General features: G+C 39.1%; 2 protein-coding genes across 2 annotated transcripts in view; both read left to right on the top strand.

Annotated features, from left to right (window-relative positions):
* Positions 1 to 1516: 1516 nt before the first annotated feature.
* On the top strand, positions 1517 to 10823 carry sh3bp5lb (SH3-binding domain protein 5-like, b). Its single transcript, XM_056741989.1, has 6 exons — positions 1517 to 2083; positions 2323 to 2385; positions 3855 to 3983; positions 5553 to 5714; positions 6919 to 7092; positions 7766 to 10823. Exons 1-6 carry the CDS (start codon positions 1838 to 1840, stop codon positions 8402 to 8404), a joined length of 1413 nt encoding a protein of 470 aa, XP_056597967.1. The 5' UTR covers positions 1517 to 1837; the 3' UTR covers positions 8405 to 10823.
* A 5518-nt stretch (positions 10824 to 16341) lies between these two features.
* The window catches only part of gabbr1b (gamma-aminobutyric acid (GABA) B receptor, 1b), a 115230-nt gene continuing 106381 nt past the window's right edge, over positions 16342 to 25190 (top strand). The window contains exon 1 of the mRNA XM_056741172.1: positions 16342 to 17092. Within this exon, the coding sequence (XP_056597150.1) occupies positions 17029 to 17092 (64 nt within the window). The 5' untranslated portion in view covers positions 16342 to 17028. The remainder of the gene's footprint in view (positions 17093 to 25190) is intronic.

Raw genomic sequence — 25190 nt, 5'->3', positions numbered from 1 at the left:
AGCCAAAATCCTTCTGGGAAAACGTCTTGTGGACAGATGAGACCAAGATAGAGATTTTTCGTAAAGCACATCGTTCTACTATTTACCGAAAACGGAATGAGGCCTACAAAGAAAAGAACACAGTACCTACAGTCAAATATGGTGGTGGATCAAAGATGTTTTGGGGTTGTTTTGCTGCCTCTGGCACTGGATGCATGGACTGTGTGCAAGGCATCATGAAATCTGAGGATTACCAAAGGATTTTGGGTCGCAATGTAGGGCCAAGTGTCAGAAAGCTGGGTTTGCGTCCAAGATCGTGGGTCTTCCAGCAGGACAATGACCCCAAACATACTTCAAAAAACACCCAGAAATGGATGGCAACAAAGCGCTGGAGAGTTCTGAAGTGGCCAGCAATGAGTCCAGATCTAAATCCCATTGAACACCTGTGGAGAGATCTTAAAATTGCTGTTGGGAAAAGGCGCCCTTCCAATATGAGAGACCTGGAGCAGTTTGTAAAGGAAGAGTGGTCCAAAATTCCTGCTGAGAGGTGTAAGAAGTTAATTAATGGTTATAGGAAGCGATTGATTTCAGTTATTTGTTCCAAAGGGTGTGCAACCAAATATTAAGTTAAGGGTGCCAATAATTTTGTCCAGCCCATTTTTGGAGTTTTGTGTGACATTTTGTCAAAATTGCTTTTTCCCTCATTTTTTTGGTTTGTTCCAATACACACAATGGGAATAAACATGTGTATAGCAAAACATGTGTTAATGCAATACTTTTCTGTGAGAAATACTTGATTTTCTGGAAAAAATTAAGGGGTGCCAACAATTTTGGCCATGACTGTATGTGGTATCGGTGTTGTGTCTCATTACATTACTGTAGTTTAACTGGCAAAAAATACATTTAACTATATAGTTATTTAGGGTACTTTAAAAAAAACTAGTTCATTTTCAAGTCGTAACCCTGATAGCACACATAGACATCTACAATACATAGTAACTATGATAGTTTGCTCATCTGCAATACGTCTCGGAGATGTCTGCTGTCAGACATAATTTAGACATCTAGAAGATGTCTGTAAGATGTTTATGATTTAGAATGGATGTAAAGCTGCTCTTTCTAAGATGTTTTCACGCAGCAGATCTCCAGATCTTTAGCAGACGTATTACAGACGTTCTGACGTCTCCGAGACGTATTGCAGATGAGCAAACTATGTATTGTCGATGTCTTGCAGATGTAAAAGCAGACGTCAAATAGACGTAAGCCAGATATATGTGCTATCTGGGAATGGTTCTCGAAAAATATTTATTTTTGAATCAAAATTTGGTATAAATAATGATCTTCTATACTTCACAAATAACGGTTCAGAGTTATCTTTTTCGCTGCTTCAAAGAGATGCCAGATTTATTCGTTATAATTGTTTTGACAGGGAAACATTAAATTCCACAAAATATGCAGATTAGGCGGCAACCATTGTTTCCATGGCAATTTAAAAGCTCCTCCAGGACTAAAACAGCTGGCAAGAGAAGAAGACAGCCTGAGCTGAAACGTGTGTACAGCGGAAGCTGCCGGTGGCTGCGTGAGAGCTGAATGATGCGTTGAACTGACTGCGATTGGTGCTGATGGTAAACAGCCGCTAGCCGTGAAGCTAACGGTTCAGCCCGCTTTATTCTGCGCTGTCAGCTCGAGCGCTGCAAACATCACGTCCGCTCCGTTTACCTCACCTTCATTCACCGATTATGTGGCGCTTTGTCGTTAGATTATCGAATAAATATGTATTTATAGGCATGGGAAACATTTAAGCACTTAAATATTGTGATAAAAATAAGAGCACAACGGGTCATTCTCAAGGCCACGGATGGAACCGGCGCGGCAGCGTGAGAATCCCCCCGGATCCGGGGAAGCCGAGTCAGGGGAGTGGAGAGAAGAGGCCACCGGGGTGGAGGCTGCAGAGAGAGACGCGACCCCGAAAAACAGGAGCGGGGATGGAGGAAACGAAGCTGTGAAGAACACGCAGGAGAATAGCGAAACGGCAGCGAAAGAAAAAGAAGAGTACGAGGAAGATGAAGAGCAATATGAGGAAGAGCTGGACCCCAGGATTCAGGTAATAAAATGTGAACACAGAATTAACATGGAGGTTTGACAGGTGCATTATCATGGTCATTGTCAATCTAAGCAAAGTGTGTGTTTAGTGTGAAACAGGAAACGTGTGATGGGACTTTAATCAGTGATTTAACATATGAGCATGTTTATAATAAAGTGTGTATACCATAATCTGGGATTTAATAGTTTCTTTATGGCAATGAATGCATTTTATGTTCCTTCCCTTTTTGCAATGGTCAGGAGGAGCTGGAACACTTGAACCAGGCCAGTGATGAGATCAACAGACTGGAACTACAGCTGGATGTGAGTAATATGTTTGACATAAAGGCTATGAGTCAAAGCTTAAGGCCCTTGACAGTAACTTTAGGTCTTGCAACACTACATTTTGAGAAGCTACAAAAGTAAATCTTTCAAAGTTGAACAGAAATGATTTCAGGCTGTTGCCAGTGCTTGTAGTGATTTAACCTTGTTTGTCAATGACGATTGCTTATGCCAGATTATATGCTCTTCATCATGTGTGCTCGAAACATTACATGCTTTGTGAAAGCAAGAAAAGGATTTTTGAGATTTCTGGAGCTTTGGTGTGCTGACTTTGTATATATTCTTCATTTGATTCGTTTTTGGTTGAGCACCCGTTTTAACTTGATGTGTGTGCTTTTGCCATGTTTTAATTCTAGTTTATACCAAGAATTTGAATAGTTGATTCTGTTTGACTGGAAGGTGTGCATTAAAACCGTTTAATCCACACGTATTTCCAGTGAGTTTGATCAACATTTGAAATGAACTGACGAAAACACCTGTTTGATCTAAATTTACGCTGTTAACATTTTCTTGCAAATGACCATGGTATAAGCAGGATAACCCACGGCTAGCTGTGCATTAAAGGTTATTCATGCACTTCGCGTCGGGTGGTTCTTGTCCTCCAATGTTGTGCGTTAAAATCCTTTAATGCATGGGTAGTCGTTGATTATCCCTTACATCGAGTGATGTAGCCGATGTAATGCAATATATATATAATTTTCCTTCATCATTAAATTCTATTAACTATTGCTTAATTTTTACATAAAATTAAAGAAATAGGCCTATTTGTATGTGACTTTCTTTTTCAGTTAAACAAAAATGTTTAAAAATAGTTATTTATTTGCTCCATCCGTTCATTTTTTCATAAAAGTAATCAAACAGGCCCGATGCTGGGTCGGATCAACTGGGGTGAGCAATCACATATTCTGGTTGGGTAGATATAAATTCAATGTTCATTGCATTTATATTTTTATTTTCCTGTGATTAAATTGACAGTTATTTAATACAAAATACAAAAAAGGATTAAGTTTAATTTTGTATTATTTTAAGTGTCAGTCTTTTGAGGGGCCCTAGAAAAATCTGGGGGGCAGTGCCCCCCGAGACCCGGGCCTTAATCCAATTGACTCCAGTTGGTTAATAAATGTCTTCCAAGCAAAACAATAGGTTTGTTTATGTGGTTTTAACTGTGCACTGCTTTATAAATAAATTGTTTGAGAAAACAATGAATATTTTGAGTTCTTGGCCACTATTGACTACCATTGTACGAAAAAATGCTTTATTGTTGAATAGTTAAGAAAATATTTTGAAGAATGTGGGAAATCAACCAGTTCTGGTGCACTTTTGACTACCATTGTCATTGTATCAACATTGATAGCTAATGGTGCCCAGAACTGCTTGGTTCTACAATGTGTTGTTTATATTTCATACTCATTACGCTTTATGTTTACTTTTTTTCTCTAACACTCATTCAGGAGGCGAGATCCAGCTACAGGAGGATTCTGACAGACTCTGCACGGAAGCTCAACGCTCAGGGCTCTCAGTTGGGAGCCTGCATCGAGAAAGCCAGGCCATACTATGAAGCCCGTCGACTGGCTAAAGAGGTGTGTGTGTGTTAGAGAGCAGATGAACACGGTGTTACATTTGTATGTAACATCTTTCATTTTTGTGTTCGCTGACTAATTTCCAGTTTCTCATCATTGAGAAATATCCTCCTGCTGACCAAAAGGCATTTCTGAGCGCAGTGGTCTTTACGGTAAAAGAGCGAGTGTGTTAATGTGATTAACCCCTGGTAACACAAGATGCGATTTGCACATCACTTTTCATTAGCACATTTTGCAGCCAATTTCGAATATGTAATTGAAGCGATGAAAATCGCTTAGCCGAGGCCATAGAGAGTAATTGAAAGCAATTGAACCGACGTTGAATTGAAAATTTGACTTGGTCATTAGCCCGTCCCGTGAAAAATGTAAAAATGTTAGCGTGTGGATGAGCTGACTAGCATGAACACTGACCCAAGTGTCCTTCCTGATTTTGTCAAAGCAGATACTCATAAATGGTCTCTAGTTTCGAAAACAATACTGTTTCTTATTAATATACAGTATTGTTATGATGCAGGTGTTATGTCATTTCAAAGCTTATTAGCACTTTGTACTTTCACTTGTTTTTTCCTGTTAACATTTAGAAAGGAGATTGTGGGAGGCCGGAGGCGGAACTTCAAAATACTCTTTGTGCTCAGAATGAAACAAAATGCCAGACATTTCATTTTTAACATCTGCTGGTGTCTTTACATTGTTGGGGGTTTTGTATTAACAGAACTTTTTCTCTGCTTATTTTGCTCTTATATGGTGATGTAGAAAACTGACTTACCCCAAAATAATTCTAGTGTTTGCTTCCCATATTAAAGTACTTACCTCTTATATGTCAATTTGGTTCGTTCAGACAGTGGAGATAGAAGTAAGTCAGAAAAACAAACAAAATGACTTTTACAAACAGTAAAACCTGTAAAGTATGTTTACTGCATCTGAAAGTGGGTTGCTTAAACGTTTACAGATTTGATTAGCTTCTGAAATAACGTTGCTTCCAAAACATGAGTTGCCCACGTAACCCCACAAACATCCCAAGCAGTTATTTTACTCCTTCCAAGACATATGAATAAATCTTTATCAACGAGCATCTCGTATGAAACCAAGTCAGAAATCACGCTCGGTTAGCGCAGCCATATTTCCAGCAGGTTATCCCAGTGAAATACAGCCCGGTTCCTGACTTTATCGATCGCTCCGGGTGTTCTGATCCGTGCTCAGCAATTTTCGCTGACAGCAGGTCAGCCGTTTGGAGCTAAATGGTTTTTTAGATCCAACCTTGCTTGGATTATGATTGGCTGACAGCTTCATTATCCTCACCTCCTATCATCCATCTTTGTTATTTCAACTGCATACGCATCCAGAGAACTTTTTACTTCACAAATAATAATGTTGCAAAATCATGCCACGCCCTTGCTGCCGTTTTAAAGCCTGAATATGACCTCACGTAAACCTAGGAAAGATTTGTTGCCCCCCTCCACTTTTATTTCTTTTTCTGAGGTCAATGCGATTCACCCTAGTGGTCGAGTGTTTAGAGAAGCGAGTGATTGATTGCTGTATATGAAATATGATGGATGAACTCACCAACAGGCTCAACAGGAGACCCAGAAGGCGGCGCTGAGGTACGAGCGAGCCGTCTCCATGCACACGGCTGCAAGAGAGATGGTTTATGTAGCTGAGCAAGGTTTATTGGCTGACAGGAACACATTGGATCCTACCTGGCAGGAGATGCTAAACCACGCCACGGCCAAGGTATGTGACTCAGCATCACTCTCGGCTGAATGAGATAATTACAGCCACAGGCACCAGGAAATTCTCCTTAAAGATACACAAGTCAGGATCTCCGGTTGAGAACACGTCCTGATTCACGTTCAAAATCAATCCTTTCTTGTCACAAATGATAGATTTTACGTGTTAAATCTTAATTCGCCTTCAGATGTTCGCGTGGATTGTAATGCCAGCCTTGGTTTGATTGTCACAGTCGGGGGGGATCAATAACGCTGATGTTGGCACACCCACACTTAAAGATCAAGGTTACATGTCTTCATTTATATTTTATTTGCCGGTAAAATTGCTGCTCTATTCCAGTCTTAAATCATTTTAGAGTTTTTGTTTTCTGAAGTTTTGTCTCTGAAGTCGATATCAATGCCGGTGAAAATATCCTGTTTCGGAACAACAGCACAAACTAGTATGCTAATGGGCAGACTGCTTTATCTTAAAGGTTATTTGCATATTTGTAAATATAATTATGATCACATTTAAAGTCTATTTACATTGAAATTCTCAGTTACGTTAGAGTCACCATGAAATTGAAATTGACAACTCTTATTCAACTCTTTTATATACAATATATCGTCGTGTTTTTTAAAAATGACTTGCGTCATATGCACTTCATTATCCTTCCCTTGAAACAACCTCTCTTCACTTCCTGTCATGACAACTTCCTGTCCCGGCAAAAGATCGCAGTGATAAGCGATCAACAATTAGTGTTTGACAACGATCCATTCAGTTCTTGATGAACAAAATCAATTATTGATTTCAGAAGTTCACTTGGATATACGGCACAATATGGAAAAGAAGAACCTCGCTACTTCTGTTTCATGACGACTTTTTGGAAGAAATAGTCTGTAATAAATTATATAATAATACATAATGAAAAAGGTCAACAGCATTAAAACATTATATTTACTTTTACATGTATGCATTGGGCAGTTGCTTTCATCCAAAATGACAATGCATTCAGTAGTTCATTTTATTAGTTTTATGTTCCCTGAGGATTCTCGTAATACTAACAAAAGATAAAACAATTGTACAGTTTTTTTTAAATCAAAGAGTATACAAAAGTACCGATACTTTTAAAGCAGTCAAAAATATTTTTAAATCCCAAACTCATGAAGGATGCATAAATTAATGGGAATATATTTTCTTGAATTGTTTCATGTTTGAATGTCCTCAGGTGAATGAAGCTGAAGAGGAGCGCTTGAGGAGCGAGAGGGAGCACCAGCGCGTCACTCAGAACTGTCAGGAGGCGGAGGCGCGTGTGCAGACCTTGCAAAAAGCTCTCAAGAGGGTCATTATCAAGTCCAAGCCTTACTTTGAGCTCAAAGCTCAGTTCAACCACATCTTAGAGGTATGCATCTGAGACTGACCTCTGTCTTGAACATCTTCAAGGACTTCTGAGTATGTTGATTTATGTTTTTTTTTAGCAAATAAAATGTGGTAATGCCTGCTTTTGGATGATCTAGTGAGTTTAATTCCCTATGAATGCAAGGTGTATTTTTAGATTCAAGATTATTCATAATACACGAGTGGAATAGTGTAGAAAATGGCTTCACGTTATGTATGCCTTTTGCTAAAAAGAACAAATGACTCAAAACAGTACATATTATTATTATTATTATTATAATTACAATATTGAGTGTTGTCTTGCCAACACATAATTCACTAATTGTCACGTGACCTAATCTGGATGTTTAGTCAATGTCAGTTCGGGGTATAAATCGAGGATTAATCTTTAAAAGGATCTTTCCAGATCATCGTCTTGTCCTGACTTCTTGTTTTTCTCATTGCTGAGTGTTTCTCTGCCCTCATGTGTAAACAAGTTAAGCCGTTCTGCCCACTGTGAGCTCTGCAAATATTGCTACTGCTGTACACACACAATAACAAAATCTCTACCAGTTACACGGTATTTAATAATATGAGCTCTGTGGTCTGTGCTCTGTGAAGGCCAAAAGCAAAGGTGGTGTTCAGTCTATGATCGTCCCAATGTGACTGTATAATGAAATGTGCTTATCATCGCGCAGGAGCACAAGTCCAAAGTCGTCCAGTTGGAGGTACGGGTGGCAAAGGTGAAGACCAGATATTCCATCGCCCTCCGCAACCTCGAGCAAATCAGCGAGCAGATCCACGCACAACGGGGCCGCATCCGTGCCACCAGAGAGCGCAACAGAACTCGTGGGGGACGGAGCTCTCCCATCGGGGCGGAGTCCGAAGGTGTTATCCAGGCAGGGGCATATGGGGGTGTGGTGGCCAATCCTTTAATGGATAACGATTGGGCAGATCAAGAGAAGACCAGGCAGTGGGTGGAGAAACACAGGGAGGCAGGGTGGGGCCACAGAGAGCGGACAGAGAGGGCGGGGTCAGACTCCATGTCCGTCATTAGCCTGCAGACCATCGCCTCTGACCTAGAGAAGTTCGATTCTGTGGAGCACCTGGGCGACATGAGTGATGTCGGGAGTATTATAGGAGAGGAGAGAGATGCGGAGAGCGAGAGAGGATTTAAGGCTGAAGATAGAAAGATAGTTACAAGAGAGGCGGCGAATATCTCGAGGCAGGACAGAGGCAGTGACGCAGAGAATGAAGCCTCAGGGACAGATAGACAGCAGAGGGATAAAGAGAGAGAGAGCTTTCTGAAGCAGCACCACAGAAGTATTAGTTTGTGAGAAAACAAAGAGAAATTAGAGTTGTTTGGTAATCCACCTCAGTCCCGGAGAGCTAAACCTTGCCCGCGGGCTTCAACACAAGCCTCTCGACTGACTACAAATCAAAAAGACCTTCAACAACAACAGTTACTTTAAGGTGAAGTGTGTAATTTCTGCGCCATGAGATGGAATTTCCGAATATAAGGGCCAAACACTCACGCCATCGGATAGCCCCGCCCCTGATGCCATTGGTTGTGCCAATTTTGCTTCGTCAGATTTGAAAACGTCACATGACACTTTTTTTTTTAAATTCAAATCACGGTGGAAGATCTCAGATTTTAGCATTATGCATGGAAAAAAATTACATACTTCATCCTTAACGCCATAGTTACTGCTGCTTTAGTCAAGGATGGTGACTAAGATTCCGAAGTGATTTTGAAATAATTTTAAGATGTAAGCAATAGAGTCATCGAGAGTTTATTAATACTGTTACACTGATTGAATTGGCATTATTGTAATACTGCACTATAGCAGAGGGGTCTGAATGTTCTCTGCAAATTAATTAATGGGGGGGTACATCTCGCTCTCTGATCTTTCAACATCTCGGTCAAGCTGTTAAAAAAAAGAGAATGATTTTAAGAATAGTCTAAAAACATGAACTTAAAAAATTCAAAGCTGCTTGTAAGAGATCCAGTGCATTGAGAATTTCTTCTTTGGTGTACTTGTGAAACCTGCTTATGTGCGTGAATTCAGAGCCATTCAGACAAACTCACATTTTTTGTCTCATAGTATTAATATTTCTGTTGATATTCATGATGATTCCCACCTCCAGATTCCCTCAGCCGGATATCTGGAATAATGTTTTGGCTTAGATGTAGACTGTACATCATGGATATTCTTGTGAGGTGTTTACCATTTTAAAAATATTATTTTTTAATGGGTGTTTTCACACTTGGTCAATTTCAGGGGTCTGAGAGCTGTTTGAGAGTTTTGGCTTTTATGTAATGCTCAAAAATCAATATTGGACATTTTTAAGCAAACGAAATTGAAGTGATTTGGGGGCATGAACTAACTTCAGTTTCTTTTTAAGCATGTTTATGCTGTGTGAATAGAAATTTATATAGTTGATGTTGGCACACAGTGACGCTGTGGTGATAAGCCGGTTATTTTTGTGTGAGAAAAACAAAGAATCATATACACAGAGTATGAGCAATGTCATAGTTTTTTTGTGAAAATGGGAGCTTATGGGAATAACTAGCTTGCCTTTTAATGTTTTGTCAAAGTAAAGAAATGAACATTTACACATTTTGCAGACGCTTTTGTCCAAAGTAAACCGTGCATTCAATGTATACATTTTTCAGAATGTCAAAGGTCCAATCTGTAGTTTTTTGGAGGAAAGAAATGCAATATAAGGAGAGGTGTATAAAGACCTTACATAATAAAGCGTTATGTTTTATTACTTAAGAATGAGCTATTTCTATCTACATACACCACGGGTCCCCTTACATGGAATCCGCCATGTTGTTTCTACAGTAGCCCTAAACGGACAAACTGCTCTACAGAGCGTGTTTCATTTATACGTTATCTTATTCGACAAAGAAGCAAAAAACGCGACGACTTAGTTCTGTGTCAGCCACCGTAGTGCTTCGAAAGGAAGGGGTGGAGTGAACCGTTGGTTGCAATTCACAACCTCACCGCTAGATGCTGCTAAATTTCATACACTGGGCCTTTAACCCAAAGGGGATAGTTTCTGATAGTATGAGAGAATATACTGTAGTGGTCTAGGTTACAAGGAACAAAAGTGTGCATGATAAGTGAACAGATCAAAACTGGATTCATTTCTCAGTTTGTAAGTCAAGTGTGAAAACACCCAATGATATTCTTTAGCTATACATGAATCGTCCGGGTACGAGTTAATGAGGGTTTTGTCTCACCTGAGAAATGTTTACAAGTGTGTCTATCCTACTGGATTTGTAAAATAACACGTAAAAACATTGAGAAACTGAATGACACCGAAGTGTGCTCGATGAAATTTTGTTTTGCACATACACTGTACACTCTAGATTCATGTAAAATGCTAGCTGTTTGAACAAACCGTGCTTTTGGTAGTACAGTATTGTCTCCAAGTTTACATCATGCTCTTCTTTGCCAGTTTTTTTTATTGTTGTAGCTTTGTTTACCACACACCCTGTAAATTCATCCTGTATTCACCGTCTCCTCTTCTGTACAGATTTCATCTCAGAATGTCCTCATAGTAAATAGAAGATGCTCTATAGAGTTATTCCAGTATGCTGCTGTTCCATGCATTAGGTCACATGAAATCTATGCATATACTAGCTGATGTATAATAAATACAAATAACCCTTACGTGACTGATAAGGTATTCTTTAAATGTTAATTTATTGCACAGTAAGAGATATTAAAACTTGAATTTACCAACCGTGCTTGTTTCTGTATGTTTTGTCTTGACACAAATAAGAAAACAGAGTAAGTTACTGTTTGTCTGTGGGCCATTGTATGACTGATATTTAAAAACCTAAAATAAGTTTTATATATATTGTGGAACACAAAAGATATTTTAAGAAATGTCTCTGTGGTTTTGTGTCCATATAATGGGCGGTTACTAAACTTCTTGAAAATATCTTATTTTGTGATCTGTAAAAGAAAGAAAGTCATACAGGTTTGGAATGATATGATTATTTTCATTTTAAGGGAAACCAGCCCTTTAAAGCTAGCTTTGAAAGCTTGAAAAGAAAGCCACGCCTCCTCATGTCAATCTCCACATTTCTTATGAAACCGGGCCAAAGTGTTTTTGTAGATTGTTTATCTATGAGCAGGGTGTGTGAATACACACTTTAAAACCTGACTTTATACAAGTAAATATAAGTGTTGTGAATTCATCTCAATATATATTTATTTGTTTTAAAACTTAAAGGCAATCAGTTTCCTACATTTTTACATAACACATAAATTGACAGTCAAGAAGGACATCCTATCATTGCATTCCTTCCAAATATTTTATGGTCCTGTGTTTTAGTAAAAGCACTATTAGGATGTGAAGGCATCTTCAAAAAGTATAACAAAAAAAGTCAAACATTGCCATAGCTCTACATATTTTTGGATAGAAACACAAATATTTTCAGAGCAGTTTTACACAACATACTACCTTGTTTTAAGCAGATTCAAAGATTCCTTTGTTTAACAAGTGCGCACTTAAGTGTAATACTTCAGATTAGAGGTTTGTTAAAATCTTAAGAGTGAGCAATAGCAGTCCAATAGTACTGCTGGCTTTAGCAAACACTGATAATTACCGGCTTCATTCCAAGCGTCTCAACAGTTTCCTAATTGTTTGTAATTAACAAAGATGCCAAATTCCCCAGTTTCTTGGTTATTTTAAGCTGAACGTCAGGCTCTTTTGACTGGGTTTAAGAGATCAGCAGGGCACTCCGGCTACCTGAAATCAATCAGATGATGTGTTGGGATCCAAGACTTCTCTAATGAAAAGAGAATGAGAGAAGATTATCCTCCATCTTTGGTATTTAATTATTTAACAACGTTATCAATTTTGGGATAAGTACTCGTGAAATCTTCCCGCTGGGGAGATGAAGAAGGTGATGGATCCATAGAGTCATTGTTATGTAAAAGAGAAATAATTATCATGGCCAAAGAGCAGCTAAAGGGAGGATGAGAGTAGTTTGAGGAGAAAGTGGGTAGGAGTCATTTTTTCTGTGGCTTTAGAGAAGGCAGGTGACTTTAGAGGTGGGACTCTGTGAAAGAGAGAGCAGAAAGGATGACAGGTGCAAACGTTTGCAGTTTAATCTTTCTGACTTTAATCATGTTGAAATTTCTCACAGGGACTTTCTGACTCACCCATTCCATTACTGGCATACCTGAGGGGTAACAGATAAGACGTGTTTTTGTTATTGTTTATTTTGATTACAGATGAGAGCGAGGCATGTTTCTTCACGAAATTCATTGACACATAATGATTTTTAAACCAGTCACATCTCGTTTCTGTCAACACTTTTTGTTTATACAGTATGTCACATTATAACTTGTAAAAAAAAAAGTGCTTGGAGCAGGCGGTACAGTAGTTTAGGAATTGAATCGCTGTCACAATTTCTTCATTGATATTTGTGACCCTGGATAACAAGACCAGTCTTAAACAGCACGGGAAAACTTTTAGGAAAAGACAAAAACACAATGTATGGGTCAAAATTTAAGATTTTTCTTTTATGCCAAAAATCATTAATATATTAAGTACAGATCATGTTCCATGCAGATATTTTGTAAATTTCCTACCTTAAATATATAAAAACTTTATTTTTGTGAGTGGATGGCCTGCCACAGTGCCTCTGATTAACAACTTCAAAGGCAATTTTCTCAATATTTTGTTTTTTGCACTCTCAGAATCCCGTGTTTTAAACGGTTGTATCTCAGCCAGATATTGTCCTATTCTAACAACTCATACATCAATAGAAATCTTATTTACTCAGATTTCAGATTATGTAAAAATCTAAATTTCGAAAGATTGACCCACAAGTTTTGTTATCCAGGGTCACATTTGTTATCATTTTCACTTCAATTTGAACCACCTGACAGTTCGTGACACTTTATAGTCATGTATGTCTACTTCATGTTTGTGTGAAATATGACACATCGCGCTGTCAATTGCCCTGGTACACATCAGAGAATAACTGAGTTTGGTCTGGGATAAGAACCCAAGTCCCTGGGCAGATGAAACAAATCCCAACTGGGTAACTTGTGATTTCACTGATCTTAACTGTCTCGGAACAACCTTGAAATAGATTGACCAGTTGAGGGATTTGTTCTGAATTGAGGAAAAAGAAAAGTGTGAGATTAAGACTGACGAAAATAGATAGGTGGAATTGATCCAGAAATAGGAAGAGGCAGATAAGTCATGCCTCTGTTCTCTGTAGCAGTTGGCCTTGTTAGGGAAGATTTATTTGAAGTCTGGGTTTTAAAGGAATGACCCAGACAGAATACATAAATTCGAAGAATAAGAATTGTTTAGATACTTTTAAAAATACTGCAGTGGTAAGGTTTTTATTTCTATATATTGATCTCTCTCTCCGTCTTTCTATCCATCTGTCATCTGTCTGTCTGTCAGTCTCTATTTATCCATCTGTCTGTCTATCTATCACTCTTGTCTGTTCGTACGCCTTTTCGTCTTTATGTCTGTCTGTCTTTCTATTTTTCGATCTATCTCTATCTGTCTGTCTGTCTGTCTTTCTATTTTTCGAACTATCTCTATCTGTCTGTCTGTCTATCTTTGTATCTATCTATCTGTCTGTCTATCTGTCTGTCTATCCATCTATCCATCCATCCATCCATCCATCCATCCATCCATCCATCCACCAACCAACCAACCAACCATCCCACCATCCCACCATCCCACCATCCCACCATCCGACCAACCGACCAACCAACCAATCAACCAACCAATCAACCAATCTATTTTTCTATCTATCTATCTATCTATCTATCTATCTATCTATCTATCTATCTATCTATCTATCTATCTATCTATCTATCTATCTATCTATCTATCTATCTATCTATCTATCTATCTATCTATCTATCTATCTATCTATCTATCTATCTATCTATCTATCTATCTATCTATCCATCCATCCATCCATCCATCCATCCATCCATCCATCCATCCATCCATCCATCCATCCATCCATCCACCCACCCACCGACTGGAACCACTATAATACAAAAAGCAAACAATTTCCTCAAGTTAATACAGAAATGTATTTAACATCACTTAAACGTATACCATACAGCAAGAAATATGCATCCATCTCTCCAAGTGGGTTTTTAAAAATGTATGCTAATAGGTCTACTGGTCTGTGGAAATATCCTCAACAGCACCCTTTCTGTCCCCCACACTAAGACTATTGCTTATGGACTCATGTAAATGATTTGCCTCCAAAGCATGGTGTTAAAAATATAAATGAGAACTCTTTCAAAGTTTCCGAGGAGAAAAATTTGCAGTGGGGAATAATGAAATGCTACCTTTCTTGCTGTTCTAGGCAAGAGCAGTCCATTGTTATGATGTATGTATGAGTAATTACTGCAGCCCACTTCACACCATCCAATCTCTCCATCGTCTAGAAGGGTGCTGAATTTATGCTCGGAAGAGTTTATGAGTAATCTATAGAGACAATGAGATTTGACAGTGGCAATGGATTGGCTTTACTTACGACTGCCTGTTTGGGTGCTGCTGCGGTATAGTTGTAAACATGCAAATTGCACGGCATTTCTTCCCGACCAATCAAAAAGTTTTAAAGGTCATTATTGACTTTTGGGGGAAGAGACTGCTGAGGTGTTGACATCCTAATGTACTAGGTCTATAATTAAATGTTTGCTTGCGCCCTCACTCACATGATAAATGCTGCTCTCATCGAATAGTGAGATATCATTTTCAACCAGCGTGACTCATCCGCTCAGCTTCCACTGCCAAGAACAGAGCCACAGGATTTAGATCTGTGTTCTCACAGAGGTGTGCTTCTATTCCCAGTCTAGAAACAAGACAGTCAGGCTGCGTTTCCTGACAGAAATACTAGTGTTCAGAGGACGGCGACAAGAAGAAAGCTAAAGATTTAGGTTTGTTTAGGTTTTGGGTTTGGTTTTGCATGAATAAGATGCAGCCTTGGAGTCGCTTTCCAGTCTTGTTTTTTCTAAGCCACGCAATAAATGGATATGTGATATTGCTTTTATGCAGCCTTTGCAGATGCATAAAGGAAAACACCAGTTAGAATTTGGTATGGAAATAAATGCAAGACACAAGACCAATTTTGTATTCAAGAACCTTGGGTTAATTTTTTTAGTTGTATTATTATTAACATAAATCATAAGAAACATGATTCCCATAGCTAAGTTAGTACATCATTGTGTTAGCAACACAGAGGGCATGGGGTTCAATGCAAGGGAACACACAGTAATAACAAAAATTGTTTGACCCTTTGTGATGTTTAATTTATTTACTACAAAAAATCATGCAATTAATGTTTTTGTCAACACATTGTTTTTTCAGTTTAAATACATAATTTCCAGAAAATGAAAAAACATCTTTTTTCATAAATGACAATTATAACCCATGCAATATGTTGCTTGTATTTGTAATAAATGAAACTATTTAAAACTAAAAAAAGTATTTTACTTTCTACATTTTTTTGTTAACATTGGCTGAGTTACAAAAAAGTCCTAGAATAATAATACAATTTTGGAAAGAAGTGAGCCAATTTCATGAATGCAAAATGTACAAAAATATTTTCAAAAACGATACAAAAAATAAAATAAAAATACACTACATGTTTTTTATCTTTTTTTCTTAAATTTTATTCTTCATTATACGTGAAAAAAATGTTAAATTATGTAAAATAACAGCTTTTTTTTTAAGTATAAACCTTTTTTCAGTACAAGTTTAGTGCTTTAGGTTAAGAACAAACCAACAATAGTTTAAGGTCCCTCAATACAGCCCTGTGAAATATCAAAGCTGTAAGTCCAGGAAATGACAATACAGTTGCACCAGAACATTGCCTCCCACAAAAGAATCAACCGAGGATGCTCCAGTAGAAACAGAATGAATATAATACAGTGACAGAATGCCTACATACATCAAAGTGACAGAACATGAGAAGATGGGAACTGGGAATCACGGCTTTCCATTGGCTGCTCTCTGTAAGGCATCAACTCTATGCAGGGAGGAGGTTTTCACTATTTATCTGGGATATAAACGCACCATCTGTCTTTCCATCAGCCAATGAGCGCTCTAATCTGCACTCTATTCCACCTGCGGTGTCTTCATAGTCTGCACACTACAGACTGCAGATTAGAGAGAGAGAGAGAGAGAGAGAGAGGAGCTCTGCCCACTGACGTCGAGAGTGAGAGAGGGACAGTATAGAGAGAGGGAGAGGAGAGGGAGGTTCCGCGATCTGTCGTCGTTGTCTGTGTGTAGCTGCCGTGTTTCTTTTTGCCGATATTACATCATTTTTACCATTCAAAGAAAAGGGGCACTTTCTTGTTTTTAATAGCTCCGACTAGTTTTCACACGCGACACTCTCACGAACCCTTTAATTCCCATCGACGTTTGGTATTTATTTCTCCTGCCAGTCTTTTAGGCGACGGAATTATGGCAAGTGCGCTGGCGTCTTGTATTCGTGAGTACGAATTCCGATTGTCCGACGTTTGTAAACAATAGTGCGTAAACCTCTCCGTCCGACTCGACGTGAAATCGCTTCTTTTTTCGCGTGCGCTTTATGGTGTTTGTTGTCAGCCTCTGTAATTGAGCAATACATACAGGCTAAGCACAACTGTATATTTCCTTTAAAATAACAAGTTGTTTTAATCATTTCGAAACATTCGACTGTTATTTATCCGAATATTAAAAGCAATCATTTGGCGAGATCCGTCTTGCACATGTCGAATCGCGACGCACGCAATATTCATCGTACAAGAGCAATTTCACGACACTTGACAGTTGAAGTTTTTTCTGAAGCTGTGCGTATTAAACGACCATAAGCACCTGCGTGTGAGCAATTGAAATACGTTTATATACCTGTGGTCTTACGAGCAACCCCCCTCTTTACGCGCGCGCACGCACATATATATATATGCACACGTTGGCTATATCAAGCATCCCTCAAGGACCATCTCCACAGACCATCCAAAGACGCAGTAAGTAATATTACAGTTCGTCTGGAAATGTTTCGTTGTGTTTGTACCAATCAGAGGTTTCATAATAATTTAATGTGATAATGTCACAGCATTTAAATGAATGGGATTGTTTTGTCATTTGGAGCTTTGAACCTAAAACATCGTCTCAGGTAACGTACTACATAAATTATACGACGTTACCTAATAGGAAATTAAATGGTCAAAGTGAAGCGAAGTGTGTGAAGTGCACGAGCCACCAGACCGGTCGCTGTCCGTGGTGCTGAAACACGCGAGCGATACACAGCAGTGATTCTACTGTAGATGCGGGTCCAAGAGGCCCCTCCGAACTGCACGTTTTGGATGTTAGCATTATTAAACCCACCTGGTTAATTCAACTGAGTGCCATGAGATTTAAAATGGGTGTGTCGAATACGGGACACCTCCAAAATGTGCAAGTGGGGTTGAAGAACGCTGGTATAATGATGAGCAGATGAAGCGACAGGAGAAAGTAGTGGTTGAGGGATTTTGATCGTTAAGTTGGTTACAAATGTTGGTTGTTAAGAGCAGTTACATTCTACATTCCATCAGTTTGATGTACGGGTATCACTCTGTCATACATATAATGTACATACATATTAGTCTATACGTTGAGCTGTTTTGTACACTGTCAAAATAGTTTCCCTGCTTTTTTTACCAGATTCACAAAGTTAATCATCATGATTGATCATCCACCCATATTATCGAACATATACAATCTATACAGTCTATAAAAAGTTTTCATATTCCTCGGTTGCTATATAATGATCAAAATGACGCCTGTGAGATATTCTCTTACGATAATTGGGGCTTATGGGCATCATTTGGCTTTTCTAAACATGCGGCTGTCTGGATGTAGGTAATAGGGTGAAAGGTGACCCATCAGACCATAGTACCAGGTTTTGTCTCTCACCCATTTATTTTTCTTCTGGTGTGTTTGCCTCATAAAGTCTTCAACAAGTTGCTGCCCTGCTGTAAATTCGTGTCCTGTGAGGTGTTGCTCATGTGAGCTAACAAGTAAAAATGTTTAAAGCCACACTTGCGTGGCATTTAACTACCCTGTGTTGTCTGCCTATGTCTGGGAGCGCCAACTCTCTGCAACTATATTTCATCTCGCCGATCTGTTTTTTGCGCATGTTTGGCATGTTGATCGTATTTTCGAGATGTACTTCTTGACATTTCAAGTAATTTGGTAGTTTTTGTGACTGATGCACCTGTAATTTAGGCAGCTATTATTCCGCCTCTGTAGCGCTGTGTTATTTTCCTCTTGTTGCTTTGAAGACTCATGTAACAGAGTGCTAACTGTCAGCTCTCTTTTATAACTGACACATACTGCAAATTGGCAATCAACCCGGCGTGACTCACCTTTTGCAGCTGTATTTCAAATTGTGATCTTGTTTGTTCCTTTTTGTATCTATACCATACCTTCATCATGCATACATGTAGATTTGTAAACTATATTTTCTTGAATTTGCTGTTTTGATGGAATACTGTATCTTGAGATGAGGCGGTGTTTGTCTCCGTGCAGGTGTGCAGTCTGGAAACGTAAACGGGGTTAATTGGCATTTCCGTAGCAAACTGCTTATGTGTTCATCAGCGAAATAAAGCCTCCGGAGGGGAGAGAGTGAGCTAATGAACTCTCTTCATTAGAGGAATGATGAATAATAAAGTTTTTATCATATCCATGTGGATCTGTGAACGGAACACAATATTTAGTCGTGTAGGTAAAAAGACTGTACTGAAAGAAATACAGAGGATACATACTGTAGATATTAAACTTACATTTGACAGACAGCAGACTGGGTGCACACAGAATGCTTAAATTGTTCATTGTACAATCGATTAAAACAAGTAGATCCGCGCAAAATGTTAATCACTTGTTTGAAGTGTCCACAATGTATTCGACCTCTGTTCAAACATTTTTGTTTGGATTCAGGTAGTTTGTGTATGGGATCATAGCCTCGAACAATGTAAACACATTAGTACCTACCACTGCGGTCAATGTGAGTCATCTCTTGCGACTTATTTTCATAATGTTACATATTTTCTGGGTAAACAGGACTTGGAAAATATATATTTGTATTACCTGGATTGTTTATTGACTGGGATTTAGTTGGATTGTGAAGTGGGTGAAACATCGCCGCTGTCTTTCTGAAACCTCAGATATCCAGATTCGCTGTTTTTCAGGAAATGGAAAAACTTTGTACTTTTTAAAATGATGAAATACTGTGTTGTCAAAGTTGACAAGCACTTTTATTACTTTGTATTGGTTAGAAAACCCAGTGACAAACATAAAGGGTGACTAATAACAATGATTCATGGCAGAAAATAGAAATAACAGAATATGGAGATACAAGGCTATAAGACGCTATAACAGGCAAATGTTTTGGTTAAGAATAATATATAGTACCTATTTGTTCACAATACTACCTTAATATAGTCGTAAAGAAATCAGTTTTTATTTAATCTTGACTTCAACCACCCTTTTTCCATTCCGATACACTCCCATGACTTTACTTCTGAACTGACAGCGTTCCTGGCATAAACTCCAGCGTTGTTATCACTTTTAGTGAGTCAGTGCTCTTGACTTCCACGCACATTAACACAGTGAGCGAGTGGCCGTCTCCTGCGGTAGACGCATGCTGCGCTGACTGACAGTACGGATGACTGAGGGAGGACTTAAGAGAGGACATCTGCCCTGCGTGACTGCTGACTCAAGCCGTGCGAAGAAAGGCTGAAATAACTTCACAGATCAAGAGCCACTTGGACTAACACGGCCATTACAGCGGCGAGGAAAGACCAGCTGATGGACAGACTAATTGACTCGTTCCTCACCTATTTGGTTTGAGTTTTGTAGCCGTCGCGGGCTCCTCAGAGAACGTGTACAAATTGCTAGAGGGAGGCTGACAGATTGAACTGCATTACGGCTTGGCGTGTTCAGCTGGCAGGTAAATGCACTTCCTTGAGTGACATGCGAGGTCAGAGACCCGGGAGGATGAGGTACAGGCGGTGGCGTGATGAGTTCTACACCTTAACAGCGACTCTTCCAGCCACTCCGACTCGATGACATAGACTCCGGAGCCCACATCTTGATGTGTTTCCTCGCACCTGTTCCCCTGTCGAGCTCTCCCCCTGTCTCAGTCAGATTCACTGATATCTCCAAGTTTGCATCTGTTCACATTCCAAAATGTTACATTGATAAGTCGCCCACCGCCTGATGCAATCCGAGCACAAAAAAGGCAAACACTGACTTAAATCTCCAGTTCTGATGTGATTGGTCGTCTGGAAAGGTATAGGCTGCATTGATGAACTAGTCATCTCAATTTGCAAAAGTTGGCAAGGTCATTGGCACAAAATCTTTGAAAAAGTTTGAGGTGGTTGAGGCGGTAAAATGTTTGGCTTACATGCACTTTGGGTAAAACCATCTACCAAATGCATGTGGTGAGAGTTTACTTAACATCCGCAAGCAGAACTATTGTATGTTTCATTTTGTTTTTCAATTTGTTACACCGGAAAGATAAAGTCTTAACAAATGCTTGTGGTGTTCTGTAACAGGCACCCAGTTTGTTTCCTCAGTGCTCTACAGGAGAATCTAGTTCATTCAGCCCATGCTGCTTTGTTTTCCCGTGTTCTCTCACGCCTGGCTTGACATTTGGAGTCTCAACACCTCCGATAAGATGCTAAACAGTTCTCACTATCGCACGAGTGTTGAACCCGGCTGCCTCAGGGAGGAGAAGCATCTTAACGCATCAATGGTGCTCTGAAATCCAGAGGGTCAACTTCGTAAGCCCCCGTCTTAGCCTTTCCCCATGGTAATTTGTATCGGGAGCTCGACACAAACGCTATTTAGTTACTAATGTGATTCATATCTACATTCTAATCCTATCCCTCATCTACCGCCGTCTCTATTTCTTCTGTTTTTATCTCTTACTGCCATTTTCATTTCCTGTTCTTACTCTTCCCCAGACCTCGTGTCTGCAATTTGTAGATAGCGACTGCGAAAAAGTCTTAAAGAATAGTGAAAATCTATTTCCATATGGCACATTGATTTTTTGCCTTTCGTATGATGAACATTGTGAAGGTATAAAGGAACCACTATTCAAGGAGTATATTCCATCAGACTTCTCTGTCAAGACAGCTAAGCGGGCTTGTGGATTTTTGCCGTTCATCCCTTCATTTGTGATTGAAAACTGGAAAACACAAACCATATTGGATAAATAGAAACAAGGACTCTATAATATAAAATTCTGAAATCAATAAGAAAGAAAAGCTTTTGAAGCAGAATTGATGGAGATCTATCAACTGTACTCAGGGCTTGGACAAAGTGTAGAGCGATAGTTGTGGCTCTGATGCACGGGTCACAAAAAGCCATTTTGGCTCCAATTTGAGCATCCTCTGTGAGGGGAGATGAGGATGCTGTTACTGAACTGCCCATCAGTGCTGAACTTTGACTGTAGCTGTGTGACAGCGAGAGCCCATCAGTAGTACATCAAACACACTGCTCCTCTTTGCAATACAAAAAATATCAGAGCTTGAAATATGATTTGATTCAAGAACAATTAGAATAAAACAATTAATTTCTCTTTTTGTGAGTCATGCAAAACTTAATAAAAGGAAATTAATTGGGTGTTAGGTCAAGGCCATTCCAGACGCAGCCATCAAGTTAAATTAACACAGAATTTTTATATTCGACCCAATAATGGGTTGAAACAACCCAGAATTATGGACTCGAAACAACCAAGCACAGTCTAATAACAACTCATCAGTTGGTTTCGTCCCTTTTCGACTCAACACTGGGTTGAAAATAACCCAGTGTATGTCCGAATATGACAATTCTCTCAAAATGTACTCACCCTCATCAGAGTTGTATGTCAAATGTTGAATTTCCTTGGTTCTCGTGTGTCCCATGACTAGTCGTCATATGCAAAAAACAACATGCCACCATGTCTGAACTTGCCGCGTTGTTATGTATTTTGCAATGGGCATTCAACGTATCCAACGATTAAAAAACGTAAAATATGATTTATTTACCTCACAAACGTGCTGCTTTATTAAGTCTTTCATTTCCAGCATTTTTAAAAAGTTGCAAGCCAGCCGAGTTATCTTTTACCCGCGTTGGGTCAAAGGGGACAACCCCAACGGCTCGGTTGAATTAACTAAAAAATGTTTTATATTTAACCCAACAAAGAGTTAAAACAACCCAGGAAGGGTTCATTTTTATGAATTATTGAATATTATTGATCCATTTTTGATCCAACGCTGGGTTGAAAATAACAAGTGTTTGATGGCCCCCTAGAATGTTTTCTTCTAAATGAACATACTGTACAATATATCAAATCCGCCACCCACTATATAACCCTGAAAACACTGAAATCCAGAAATCCTTGTTAATGGCGGGGAAATATTGTGTCAGATATGATGGAAAATCCTGCGACTCATAGCGAGAAAGAGTTTACCCAAATGTGTATAACGTTAATGATAAATACAGTATATAAGAAGATCACAAGATAGCATTTTAAATTAAAATTATTTATTTGTATTTAAATCTGCGATGAAATGAGAGTGTTTAAATTATCACCAAATTTTCATAATCGGGTGAACTAGTCCTTTATGGTCTTACTATATGATTCCCGGGGTGTTTGGGGGGTAGAGCCCACCCCCCAAGTCTCTACATTATTCTAGTACTCAGATATCTCAGATCCTTTAATGTAAATCTGTGGGATTTGTCATCTCTTCTATCAACCTCCACCTATCTGATCTTTTAGAAATACAGCAGCCCACCACTCCATCCTTTACACGACCCGAGTTATCACTCATTTCCACAGCACGTGTGCCGACATTTAATACATACTGTTAAGACACGCACAAACCTGAAATAATACGAATGAACAATAGTAATAGCAAATGGCAGTAATTACACATTCACGTCGGCTGTCACTTGTTTAGCGTCTTTCATTAGTATGCCTGGCCGCTGGGACGCGTACACCTCTGATGTGTTCTCTTATCAGGTCCTTACACGGGGACGCTAGCGTTTGTTCAGCATTATTCTTTCAAAATGGCTGATAATAGGCTTCAGTGTGTGTTTTGTGAAACTGCCGTCGTGATTAATGGCCGTCTGTTGCATTGGACGTCGAGTTTGTGGGCAGGTTTTCTCCAACATTATGCTTACATTATGGTTTTGAAGCCTTAGATATGGGTGCGTTTTGTAAAGATAATGGTGTTTGTGTCCTAAGCCAGATTTGCACAAGAGAGAGAGAGAAAGGGAGGGGAAAGACGAAGAGAGAGAGAGAGAGAGAGAGAGAGAGAGAGAGCTGGCAGTCAACGATAAACCCAATACCAGATGGAGATCAGAAGCAGCAGGAGAGAGAAATCACTGTCTATGTGTGTGTGTGTGTGTGTGTGTGTGTAAGAGGGAATAACTGACAGGTCTGGTCAAGCTAAGACAAAAGAAACACCTTAGACCAGGAACAGCACTGCTGACCACAGCACTTTTCTTTATAAGGCCTTTAATACCTAATGGCCACAGATTTACCAACCATAAACTTTGAGGCTGTAGTTTGTGGCAGTGCTCGCATATTTAAGGTATAATAGGCCCATAGTTTAGTTTGAATGGACATACTATTTAGTTGTTCTAACAGTAACTGTGTGAGTGACAGACCGGCTGTGAGAAAGAAAGACGTGACTAAGCTAATAAATCCACCACTGAACTCATCAGACACTGAGTTAATAGGAAGATTTATTACTAAAGTTTAAATGTTAAACAAAGCACTGCAGATGTAAGCGTCGCTGCCAGTTTTCATTTATGGAAACTACGTTTTTGAACACGTATTTAATTAAAGAGCCTGATAAATTGAAAAAGTGAAAGTCTGACTAACAATAGCATGTATTGTAATACTGAATTTTAAGCTTACAGTATGTTGTTTTCAGGTCCAGTACTAGGCTGGCTGGTATATTTCTTATACTTATAGTTCATAGTTTTTACATTGTTCAGTGATTCATTTGACGGATCATTATTTAGTAGATAATACTAATAATAATAAGAGAAATATGCAGTACTTAATTTTATGGTCATGTGTATGGGAAAACTTGGATTGGTTATTTGTCGAACGCCACATGACCATATCGGAAAACAGGTTTTGTTAGATTCGCTTGTAACAAACAGTTATCTATTGATCTTTGAGGTAATCAGCGAACCTAGTTGTCATGTGTGGCATTTTATTCTATTGTTATATTAAAACGGCAGTCCGTAGGATTGGCCTCTTTGTCGCCATCTCAGTTTGTAAATGTAAATGTCATAAGATTAATGTTACCTGTTCAGAAGAAATAAAGCGATGTCTGCATCCGACATGTCTCAGATCCCCGAGTTCCCGCCACCTTTGAAATGCCTTGCCAATGTTAATTCTTGTTTTCGCACGAGTCTGATCACGTTCCCTGTTTCTTAACTGTCATCAGTTCGTTCTTTCTTGTTTTTCACAAATGATGAATCCCCAGATGAACACTGCTTGGCGTTTATAAGTAAAAGTACTAAACGCCGCCCAAAAATAATACTAAACGTTGTATAAAATCCTCCCCAGCAGTTGCGAGTAACTGTTACACGTTAAAAAAACGCCTGTCACTCGCATCCACATGCGGGCTAGCAGCCAGATCCTCTTTGTTCTGTGTACGAATGTGACGAAATTACGCATAGACGAAAAATACCATCTAAGGATCTACGGGATAGTCAATTAGTAAATTAACAGTGAGAAGAAGAAATATAAAGAACTTTTATATCAATATGCCTTTATTATAGACATCGAAAAAGTTCATCTTAACTAGGAAAAGTTATATAACTAGCAGCCATATCACCCTATAGCCCAAGACTGGTTGCCCACTGGAGTCAGTACCTGGATGTGAGACCTTCTGGGAAAACTAGGTTGCTGCTGGAAGAGGGGTTAGTAAAACCAGCAGGGCGTGTTCACCATGTGGTCTGTGTGAATCCTAATGCCCCAGTATAGTGACGGGCACACTATACTGCCAGAAATTGTCAGAAGAACCCAAGCGCAGGTAGCAGCGGTGAAGGGGCGACAAGACAAACTAGCAAACA

Source organism: Triplophysa dalaica, chromosome 25 (assembly GCF_015846415.1).
Source record: "Triplophysa dalaica isolate WHDGS20190420 chromosome 25, ASM1584641v1, whole genome shotgun sequence".
Lineage (NCBI taxonomy): Eukaryota > Metazoa > Chordata > Actinopteri > Cypriniformes > Nemacheilidae > Triplophysa > Triplophysa dalaica.
The sequence above is the reverse complement of the archived record's forward strand: the minus strand, read 5'-3'. Positions and strand labels throughout refer to the sequence as shown.